Raw genomic sequence first — 12,062 nt, 5'->3', positions numbered from 1 at the left:
AGATCTGTGTGATTTGCAGAGGCTATGAACTTTGCAAAAAGGTTTCTAGTTCTTATGTAAATTGAAGATAATAGGATTTCTCATGTTAATCAGAAAGCAAAAGTATAAGCTTTTCAACTTATAGGATACAATTTGGCAAATAAATTGAGATATAAATTTGAAGTTATTAATATCAATTAGAAAAGCTGTCTTTCTGAGCATCTCTTCAAACGTTCCGTTATTAGAAGAAGATTTAGCTGTCTGTCACAACGGAAAGGTAGATCAGGGTTTGCTGGTACCTCTGCTGGTGATATTGGCTTAAGTAATACGGGGCTGTAAGGGAAGTAGGAACTCTGCAGACAGAACTGTCTTCTTGCTTATTTGGCAGTTCAGCCTAATGTCATAGTGAGTAGCTTCTGATGGGAGAGGAGAGAAGCTGGGCAGAGGAGAGATGATCAAGTTGAGAAATACAAAATAGACCGTATTTCTCTTCCAGATCAAGAGGATAGTCTTGCTTCGAATCACTTACATTTTTCTAGCTTATGATGACCACATAGAGGAACTTTTAACAGGGCTCTTCTTCAGAACTTAATAAAAATGTAAGGCAAAACAGTTTGTCTGCATTCTTTAAAGACAGGGGATATTTTTAAGAGGTTAGCATGTTATTTTTTACGGCGTGGAATGGCAATTTCTTTGCAATATGAGTTTAATAACTCTAAGACAAAAGAGAGATTTCTTCTGATAGAGAAGAGGAGAGCAGATAAGGTGTTCAGATAAAAGCCTTGAAAGAAATGAATAATATTAGGAGAAACACTGCTGAAACTGGCAAAATAAAACATATAACTGGAATGATTATAGTATTTTCTTAGAAATCTGTATAACAAGAACAGTTTTTAAGAAGATGCATTTTTAGGTAAGTGTTTTCCTGACTCTGAATAATTAGAGGTACTTGGGGCGATAAATGGCGTTAGCAACCAACTGTGCACAGTTTGATTTCATGTCTCACTGCGTTTTTTCTGCGTTGGCCGTTTGCATGCGCTGGTATTGAGGGCATAAGCAATCACTTCGATAAGGAACGGTGTTATCACATGCTGCAGTGGTGGGTTCCTGTGTATTCTGCTGTTGAGAAAATCTGCTGACTTGCTCTCCATTTTGGTGTATTGCACAATACCACAACGAAGCTTTTTCCGACCCCAAGCCATCAGCCATGTTGCACGTTTGTGAGCTATCTAATTTTGCATTTCCTTCAAAGCCGAAGGGCTGGCAGTGCTGGCACAACCAAACTAACCCTGACAAAACACTGCTGCTCCAACACATAAACAGTAACTATTGATAAAGAATTACAATTCTCTGAACTCTGTTTTTCACTTCCAGTGTGGATAAAGACAGTGGATCACCCACAGCAGTGAGTGCACCAGTTTGGTGTTCTCTTTTTCCTCCCGCGCTAAACTTACCTTAGGGAGGATGGTACTTTGTGAACAAGCTTAGAGGACTCCCCCACATCTGTCTTCATGTGGCAATGGATTTCGAGGTTATTTAAATCAAATTCTGGACTTCATCCTTATGGCATCTCCCTCACAAAGTGTTGTGGGGTGTTTTTGAGACGATATTTTTGTCCATCTCTAGCCTCCCTGCTGCTTACAATAGCAGAATGCAAGGGATATTTCTGATGCAATTCACTGATAATTATCCTCTGATTTCACATAAGTTCTCCTGTTGATCTGTCTCATGACTATGAGAAAGCCAATCTCCAAAATGTTATTCACAATAGTTTTTTCACACTTCTTTGGGAAGATTGTGAATAATACTGGAATTAGGTAAGAAACTTAGTACATACACACATATATTTATGGATTATATGCTTTTCAGGATATTTGTTTGCTATTGCCTTGCCTTCTTGGAATAACTAACATAAAATAAACAGTTAAGACGGGGAGGCGGGGCGGGGGGTGACACAACCCACAAGAAATGTGCAAAAGGCAAAGGCAAAAACTACAGGTAAATCGTTGAACATAAGTTAACATTATAAAGGGTTAGTGATAAACTGGGAAAAAGCTGTCCAGAGACCAGCAGCGTTGCACATCTGTGTTAAGGGCTGAAAGACTTAGGTCAAAGAGAGTCCTATATTCTAAAGATACTGAAGGACAAAGGGGAGTGGGTTATCAGCCTGATGAGAGGGAGACAGAGAAGGAAAGAGAGTTATAGCAGAAAGAGAACTGTCAGGTTTTTACAGGCAAAGGGAGGTATTAACTGACCTGAAAGGAACCTTAAAAATGGTTGCAAGGGAAGATTAGGGTAATAGATACAGGGAAATATGAATACGAAAAATTACTCTTTTACCTCTTGGCAATCTATACTTTGTATTTTTAAGTAAAAGAATAAATACCTTTGCTTTAAAAAGACTTTTCTTGAGTCATTGTAATCAGTTACTGTCACAGGCTGCTGAGGCATAAGGACTTTCGGCTGCAAATTTAGTCTATCATAGCAACATGGTTAACATCTGTAATCCAGTGAGCCAATCTGAAGGTGAGAGAACTGCCTGATTCATCCAAAGCAAGCTACAGGCAGGGAGGCTTGTCACCCAAGTGCATTCGTGATGGACAAAAGGAAGGCTTTATCTATCCAGGACAGAAGATAAGGGATGAATGGTTGAGGGTTTGTTTGTTTGTTTGTTTTCTCCCCCTTTTCTGCTGTCTTTTTTTTTTCCTATTTTTTTTTCATGTTCTCTTATGGTTTTTTTTTCCTTTAAAAGATGAATACTAACACTGTTTGAGATTCCTGTCGCCTCTTTATCATTTAAGCAACTTTTTTAAAGGCATAATACACTGCAACTGTCATCAACATTTCTTGTTGTTCCTGTTGTCTTCATAGCTGTGAATTCCTGTCCATTTTTTATTATATAAAAAGTAGAAATCTATATTTTCTTGCCACCTCATTTTTAGCATATGTTGGTAATTTGATTCCTAACCATTTTAAAAACATTGGTATAGGGCATCATAAATATTTTTAGGCTATGTTATGTCTGCTGAGATGGTTAAAAGAGAAAAGCGTAGACAAATATAATAGTCAATTCAGCTGTTCAAAGCTTCCTTCTTAAAAAAAGAAAACTTTATGAAAGGCACTTAGGATACTCTTGACTAATTCTTCTGGGGAGAAAAACACTCTATGAAGGTTACTCAAACTTTGCAGAACTAAGAAATCACAGAGAGTTCTTATAAAATAAAAACCGTCTATCCAAGCCTTTTATGAAAGGCTAGTGACTGGATATTGATGTTTTTGACAGATGAAATGCTCCCAGATGAGCTCATCCCAATATGACTCATCAGACTGAGACTTTATATAAACAAGAAGTTCCTTCAGGATGTAAACTTTCAACTGGATGATTAACTGACAAAGCTAAAAATCCAGATTCTCAATACAGAGAAACTCTATAAGTTTCAAATTAATGAAGCAATCATTCCCGTAGATGACTTTTCACATTGCAACAGGATTTCAACAAAAAATGCTCTGATAAATGTGGTGATACCTTTTCCATTACTCACTAGATTATGTTTTTATGGACTTCAGAGAATACAAGCATGCCCCTGTTTGGAGAAGTAAAAGGCATTATTCAAATAATGATTTTACTCGTCTTGTTAGTGTTCCACAAATCCTTTTTCTGTCTTTAGCATTTTTATCCACATTGGCTACAAAATTTTGACAGGATGCTTAGATACTCAGATGAATGATAATATCATCAGTGAGAATGAGTATGTAAAAAGCTGGTATTGGTTTTCTTGTTGTTTTCTTGGAGGCGTTTTGAGTGTGATCTTACGGAAATTCAAAGGTTCTCCTGTGCTAGTATTGTGGGCCAGTAAGTTATCTGAGTGTTGTTTACTAAGGTCTCAGTGAAGAACACTTTGTACATGACCTTTCTGTATACAAAAATCAGAAAAGGGCAACAAAAATTAACATAGCCAGGAACTTTCAAGTGAGAATGGATTGCATTGCTTAAATTCATTTTGTTCAGAAAGAAGAGGTGATACAATCATTTTTAAATGAAGGCTGAGATAAATATAATGGTTAGATATGAAGACATCGCTAGAAAGGAGGATTATAGGAAAGCACTGAAGCATCACAGTCCTTTGGTGATGGAGAAAGATGGAGAAAGGGATGGAAAATTAATGAACTTGTTTTAAAATACTACTGTGTAACTTTTAAAAGCCTAGACTATAAAAAATACTAATGTGGTCTTAAATATTAACTGTGGACTTTCATGTTACATAAACGCTTGTTGAAAAGGTAAGTCTGTGCCTAAGTTTTCTTTTCTAATCAAATCTGACGGTGATTTTTAAAACACTTTTTTTTCCAACACATTGCAGTTTTCCCTTAGCTTTCTCGATGACTTATTTTGGAAGAAAGGGTTTCTTAGCCTCAGGATTAGAAAATAATTTCACTTTATTTACAAATTCTTTGTTAAATTACTTGCAAGAGAACTCCTGTTCTGCAGTATAAAACATGAATCATCCTGGAACATAATATCTTTTTTTTTTTTTTGTATCTCAATTGCAGCCCCATTTCAGTTTGTCTAGGAAACAATACCAAATTCTGTTGCTTTTTACGTCACATTTTGGGGCTAACATGAAGATAGTTAAGAAAATAATTTATTTATATTAAAAAAATGGTTCCCTTTTGCAAGTCAGTTACTGAAAGCTTTTGAGCTTTTCTACTAGGATTAAACATAAATTATACGAAAATCTAAGCCCATTTAGCAGTTCTTCAGAGAGAGTATAGAGTTCAAATTTCCTTTGGGGGGCTGGCAGAGAAGTCATTGGTCATAATTAAGGATTTTTATTGTGCTTGTGATTCGTATCTCTGGCTTTCAGTTTAACGCAGTCCTGAAAGTGCCACTGTGGATAGCTGCATACAAAGCTAAATCATTAAAAGCAATACATAATAGCCAAAGAAATAGCATGGGCTGTCACATTTGAGCTATCTCTTTGAAAGAATTTCTTCAGTACAGCATGCTTAATTTGTTTGTTTTTGTTTTAAAAGGTGTCACACTGGGAGCAAATTAGAATAGGTAAGCCAGAAGCAGAGCTGTGTTTTGGGGAAGAAAACAGCATCTTGGTGCTTCAGCTCTGCTACCTCCCTCAACCCAGTGAAGGCTCTCAGTGGTAGCATAGCTCATTTAGCTCATTTCTGCTTAACCGCATCCACATGGGAGGGATTAAACCAGGGATATGGAGAAGCACCTCTCACCCAAGATGGAAGGGAAAAAAAGAAGAGAGAACAGACTTGTTCTTTGGGTGACTGCATTGGTACTAGCAGGCTGCATGCTCCTGTTAGGACAGAGTAGGTCAGTGAGCTTGTTTGTGCCATGAAATGTGTGAAGGTAGTAACAAGCAATTCCATTAGTGGCCACGGTGCTCTTTCTGACTTTATAGCTATTGTGCTGCAAGAAAGAAGTTTTCAGGATTGTCTGAGAAAAATTGGGATTAAACTGGTAAGTGTGATTTAACTTGAAGTCAGCACAAGTGCGAGGCAGAGGGATACTCTGTTTGGTCCAGTCCACACAGTAGTAGATAGCATTATGGCAACTCTTTACTACGTGAAGAAAAGCTGATATTTGGCAATATTAGAGATGTATGCAGTGGAGAAAAATGTGCAATATTAGGAGTGTACATATTTGCTGGTTGTTTTAGAACGTCAAACCTGAATATACCCCAGTTGAACCAGAACCCGTTCAAAATGTTGAGTAAGAGAAAGAACCTCTGTCTGGATCTGCACCCATGAACTTGTTTCAGTAGGATAAACTATGGGGAAATCATAGTTCTCTGTGCCTTGTGTCACAGAGGAAAGCTTCTCCATCAGTGTTTCAGCTGCATTTGTGCTTTAGACAATGAAGGTACTAAAGCAATTGTTAAGGAATAGCCAATATGCTTTAAATTCAGTTTCTTTACTTTTTTTCTTGTGATTTTTCCCCCCTGCTAGTAATCTCAGAAAGTATCAAATTCAAATAAACAGAAAGAGGGAAGGAGAGAGGCCTACTAAGTACAAGGCTGTCATAACAAGGTTATATTATGCAGAAGCGTTACTTAACATATCCTGCAATATTCATTGCCACTGCTAAGAGATCAGTGTAAGACAGATAAAAGTAAATACGTTTTTGCACAGCAGGTAGGGAACTTCCAGAATTCGTTGCCACAGGAGGCCGGGTTGACAGACAGTATAAGCAGATTCAAAAAGATATTAGAGACATTCATAGGCAACAGGTCTAAATACTAAGTAGATACAAAAGAGAACAAGAGATGTGCCCTCCAGCATCCCCGATAGAATGATTGTGGATGCTGGCGGAGTACAGGGGGAATGGACCACAGAAAATGGCCACACTTGCATGCTTCCCTTAAACAGCCGCTCCTCTTGTCGCTGACCACAGCAGCGGGCTGGTCTGGGTGCGTGAGCGTGTCTCGTGTTCTTAGCTCACTTCTGCCTAACTAATGAATTATTTAGACTGGAATGTCTCAAAGTTTCCCAGCAGTGCAGGCAAAATTTAATTTTGTTGCTGTGACAGAATTGCTGCTTTAGACACTGTCCTCCCTGAGAGCAGTGAGATGAAGAGAGAGAGAGCTGTGCCCAGCCACCATGATATGTTGACCATGAGCTGGCTGCCCAGGAATTGCTCTGCTGCTGCCACTAAGCCAGCACAGGATGGCTTAATATTGACTGTTAATTAGCAGCTTCCCCAACACCCAGAGTATGTAGATCTGCCTCTCTAAGACATAATTTTTCTGCCACCTTCCTTTGCAGCCATAGCTAAGCACTCTGTGTAAGAGTAGAGTTGGTATATTACAATGCGACAAAGCTCCCTGAATAATTTATGTCTAAGGCTCCATTTCATACTTATTTGTTATCCTATGGGTTTTCCCCTAGGATATGCCATCTAATTTCAATTTAAAACGTAAGTTCCATAAATTACCACTGCACAGAAGTTGCTTTAACATGCCATTTATGAAGGTAATCGTGCACACTGTAGCAGAAGTGTTTCAGAGTTTCCACTCCTGGGATTACAGATTCACAGTAAACTGGTAAATGGGGAACAATGAGGAGTTTGCTAGAAAATTGAACAAATCCACCCCAACATATCAAAGCAAATCACACTTTAATGTTGTGAACTCTGTAGGGCAATGTTTCTGCAACAGCATGGACATCTAGATTCCCTGCTCGCATTAAGCAGAAAGGAAGTGTGTATATTGTGTGTCGTGTATTTAGATACCAGTTTCTGAAAGTGCACTTAGGAAGAGTATTAAGACATATTTACAGTAAGGTATAAATAAAGCACATTACACTGATTGTTCTTAATCCTTCGTTTAAAATTGTGTGAGTCTTGTTTTCTAAAAAAACATAACTTCAGAGAATAGCCAGTCTAGATAACAAGTTCAACTATGATTTAACAAGAAGTCATCCAAATATTGTGAAAATGTGTATAAATCTCTGTTGTCTTTCAGAAGAATCATAAGTTATAGTATTTATACTTCAAAAAGTAATAGAAATTATATAGCAGTTAAGTGCATTTCAGAAAAATTGGCTTTATTTACATGTCTTGCCTAACTTAAAAGAGTATCACATCTTTGCAGTCATTTAGTCTCCCTGTGCATGAGGCCATATTTTGGCAAAATGTCTCTCCTTAGGTATTTTGGTTTAATTCTCATTCTTAACACTTGTTATATTTAATAGGCTTTAAACACTTGCTTAAATTAATGAAATTAAGCATTTCTTGAGTAAGACTGGTGACTAATTTATCAGCTCCTGATTTTATAACAGCGCTTTATATTTTGTTTTATTGCTTAGTCATACAGCTGCATACTTCAGTAGGAAAGTATAATGTAACATGCTCCTACCAAATAAACATGCAAATCTAGAACTCCTGACTGAAATTACTTAAGTAGTAAAAAAAAACCTAAAAAAAAAAGGGATTGCTATTTGGGTTATAGTGTACAAAGCTACCAGATACAAGTAATGTAGCAGTGAATCCCCAGGCTGTGTATATCTTGCTTTAGTGACCAGTATCTTAAGGACCTGAGATGCTCTGTCTGTTTGTGAGATAGTCAGGGGTCAGTAAGCCGACTTTTCATTTCCAGACATGGACCTGTCTTTTTTGATGATTTCCCTCATGTAAATTTCAAAGTAGATCTTGTTACATGTAAGACTGCATACCAGTAATAAATACATCTTGCTGTCTGTTAAGCAAATCTGATGAACTGTGGAGCTTCTTGAGAGTCTTTAGGAAAGAGTTAGGTATCACTTGCCAGTGGGAAGGTGTATGTAAATCTGCAAGATGGTCAATTCCTTCTCTGTGGTGCCCTTAACCTGCCGAGGGCATTATCACTGTCAGTGCTTTGCCTTTGGCTTGTTTGATGTGAGTTCATGAGGCACAAGAGGAAAGGTTTCACAAAGGAAGGAAATCCAGGATTTTAAGTTGAATCTTACATTGCTTGTGATAACATGCGTAACAAGCAATTATTTGAGGGAAGGAGGCAGAAAGGGTGGAAAAAGGGATGGGCCGTGACACAATGCAGCAAGAGGAACAAATTTAGATTGTGTGTAAGATGTGCTGCTTTGAGACTGATATGCCTGGTTCAGGAAAAACACTCAGCGCATGCAAGTGCACTTGTGAATGTGAATGGCCTTAATAATTTTAGACTCCATTTACAAACCATTTACATCTACCTCAGCTTGCTTGCATGATTTCTGATGCCTGTTAGCCACACAGGACCATATTGCTCATCACACAAACGGAAAGCTGATTTCACTTAGCTTGCCAAGCATCTTGCCGAACTGTGGGCCATGAAACCTTGCAATAACAGTTTTTTAATTTAGGAAAGACCTTGCCCTATTCACGTACCATTCTCTTTCCTTCTTTTGTTTCCCTTCTTTTCCCTGCTTGTTCTTCCACTTTCTTTAGTAGTTCCCATCCAGGATGGTGAGGTTGTAATAGTCACAGTTTGTTATATCCAGTAACTCAAATGATCATTGAATGTTCTTGGATGGCAGGTTACTATTCATAAGTTTCTGAAGCTACTGTTTCTGATGTGCATGGTGCATATACATGCTTCATATATCTGATTAAATGCATTACTTTGGATCCAACAGGCCAGAACCAGTACTGTGGACAAAGGACGGTGGAGAACTACCGGATCCAGAGAGAATGGTTGTCAATGGCAGGGTCCTAAGCATCAGTTTCCTAAACAAAACAGACAATGGCACATACCGATGTGAAGCAAAAAATCCTATTGGCCGAAACAGCACAGAATATGTCCTGATAGTACATGGTGAGTGTGTTCTCGTTAGCTTTTTGGTGCATGTTGTGCATATGTAGCATTTCAAGAAAAGACAATCAATTGCTTCTGATCGTTACCTAAAGGATAGCAAGAAAAAGCTCGAAGTATAATTGTGCTTTTATTGATGTTATTATCCAGTTGTGGGGAGTATGTTTACTTCCTTTTATTGGCACGCCTCTCTTCATACAGTTTAAACAAAACATATTTGCTTATGTTGTGAACTTTTTGCAAAGTAAGCACCTGTAAAAATATTTTGCAGTATGTCGGTACTGTTTGATAAATACTTGCCTCAGGCACACCCTGTTTAGATAAAGCCGATTCCAAAAGGATATAGGAAGGGAAATATGGACAAACCAGACAGATGGGTGTTTGAGGTTTTTTGTTTCATTTTTAATAGACCACCAAAGACAGGAAATCAGATACTTTTCTTCACACAAGTTGTAGCCTGCTACTGAGAAAATGCATCTTATACAAGTTAGCTGATAATCATCTGACCTATCATTAACAGTCAATCCTCCCAAAATATGTCATGTCCTAAATTCATGATATTTCTTCTAATAAAATCGAAAAATAAAAAGCTTCACATTAAATTACAGTTGATTTGTTTTCCTTAATTAGTTAGGCAACAATATGTGTCACGTGAAAAGACTAGCTGGCTTTTATGAAATAGATCATTAAATAGATTGATATAATTCAGACGAAGGAGAAACTGTAATAAAAAGTTAGCATTTAACACAGCTTTGCACTATGGATCTAGCAGTCTCAAAACGTAATGTTCTATTCTCATATCGTATCATACAGATATGCATGTGAGAATTCCTGGAAGATTATGAGTTCTATAATTTGAATTTTAACCTAAGTGAATATGGAGGTGAAGGTTCCACTCTAGTTCCTGATGGTACTTTTTTTCCTCTAGTTATTAAACAAATGCAACTTCTTGTAACTATGACAAAATAAAGTGAAACAATCTAATACAAATTATAGTCTGTAAATAGACATAGGAACTATATAGATTTTATTTGCTCATGATGAATTCAGGTATAATGAATATATGTTTCTTTGATGTTTGTAAGGTCTCAGAAACATTTTTCACTAATGGTTTAGCCCGCCTTTAGGTATTTGGCAGAAAACTTTTAATAAGTGCAACTTTCAGCTTTCAGTAATGAGCTACTTTTTGCCACTGTTGATGAAATGTTATTTATCAAAAGAACCCCTTAGATTACTTTTCATTTTTCTTAAAGTTCACTATTAGTTTGTGTAGGATTAGTGGCACAAGTAAGGAAGAGGTCTTTGCATGAGGAACACAGAGCCTGTACTACTGAGTGAGTATCTCTGCATTAAAGCGAAACAGAAAAACTAAACCCTCTAACCTCTACTTACATTGATTACTACAAGAAAAGAAAAAGAAAAAATCTTTTACATCCCGGAGGTGGTGTTGTATTGGTTATTGGCTGCAGGCACAAAGCGCGCTACCTTCAATGAGGTAATGGCTTCTGCACTGACCGAATGTTGAAACTTGTGTCCTTTGTGTTTTCTGCCCAATTTATTTATGTGATTATCTCTGAAAACATGGCCTTTTATAATGGTAAATTATTCTGTCAGTGGTGGCTTTGCAATATACCTCTATCAAAGAATATTTCACCATCTCCTATGTGTCTTTTGCATAGTGGCATGCTCCCTGTTGATCTGATTATCTTGCAACAACTTCATGGCAGTCTGTAAAATCATTCATTATCAGGAAAGCATTCTGTTATGTTTGGCAGCACATTAGGCATGTTATCAGGTTTAGCTTGCACATTGCTGACCTTTTCTGTTATGAGTACCAGAGTTTTCCTAATTACATTTCTGCAATTCCAGTGTTAGAACTGAAGAATGTAAATGTCAGGTGCTTCTGAGGTTTCTGAAACAATGAGACTAGTGTGACAGAGTATGTGATGATATTTAGTTCTTAATAACTTACTGCATTTCAGAGTTGTTAAGTTTATTTTAAGTAGAGAAGAGACTGACACAATTATTTTATCAAGTGTAGCACAATCAGTTGTATAGATAAATTTAGGCAGTGTCTTACCCCTCATTACATTCACAAATGTCTCTAGTGAAACATAATCCTCCCAAAATTATACAAGATCTCTCTCCCTCTCCCCAGGGGCTAGCAAACCTACTTTTTATCATTTTCTGAGATACGTTCTTCCATTTAATAGATGACTCTTTTTTTCTATATCTTCCTGTATGTGTCTGGGAGCATCCTTTGATTTCTCATCACTTCCCCTGTGCCTAATGTGTTGATGTAATTCATTTTTTTTTGTTCTACTCCTTTGTTAGAGCTGATTTATATTATAAGTGTGCCTTCTTACCTTGAGCGTTAGGTTTCTAGTACAGTTACATGCCAGATTTCATGTAAGGGGAAGTATGTTCACAAAGACATGGGAGAGGAGAGGGGAGAGATCTGCACGAGGAGACAATCTCTTCACAAGAGTTTTTTTTTAAATTGTAGGTCAAGGAGGTAAACTCTAGGAAAAGTGACGTACCAGATCTGTAAGGAGTAAGGCATAAGTGCTCCGAGTGCTAGTAGCCACTGCCTTAATGGAGCCTCTGGAAGTCCAGTTCCACAGTTGCTTAACAACTAATAATATTTCTAGGAAACTCTCAAGCCCAGAGGAGTTGAAGTGATGAAAAGAAAGAATGACAATCACATGTCCATGCTGAGAGAGATACTATGGCTGATTCAGTTTTCCCAGGCAAGCTTGTGTGAGAAGGCAGAGG

At 37.5% G+C, this 12,062-nt stretch overlaps 1 protein-coding gene across 2 annotated transcripts in view; it reads left to right on the top strand.

Moving 5' to 3' along the window:
* Positions 1-12,062, top strand: part of CADM2 (cell adhesion molecule 2) — a 123,640-nt gene that overhangs the window by 49,194 nt on the left and 62,384 nt on the right. For both annotated transcript variants that reach the window (XM_086631286.1, XM_086631278.1), the window contains exon 5: positions 9,112-9,290. In XM_086631286.1, coding sequence (XP_086487412.1) covers positions 9,112-9,290 — 179 coding nt within the window. The remainder of the gene's footprint in view (positions 1-9,111; positions 9,291-12,062) is intronic.

Source organism: Tauraco erythrolophus, chromosome 1 (assembly GCF_009769465.1).
Source record: "Tauraco erythrolophus isolate bTauEry1 chromosome 1, bTauEry1.pri, whole genome shotgun sequence".
Taxonomy (NCBI): domain Eukaryota; kingdom Metazoa; phylum Chordata; class Aves; order Musophagiformes; family Musophagidae; genus Tauraco; species Tauraco erythrolophus.
The sequence above is the reverse complement of the archived record's forward strand: the minus strand, read 5'-3'. Positions and strand labels throughout refer to the sequence as shown.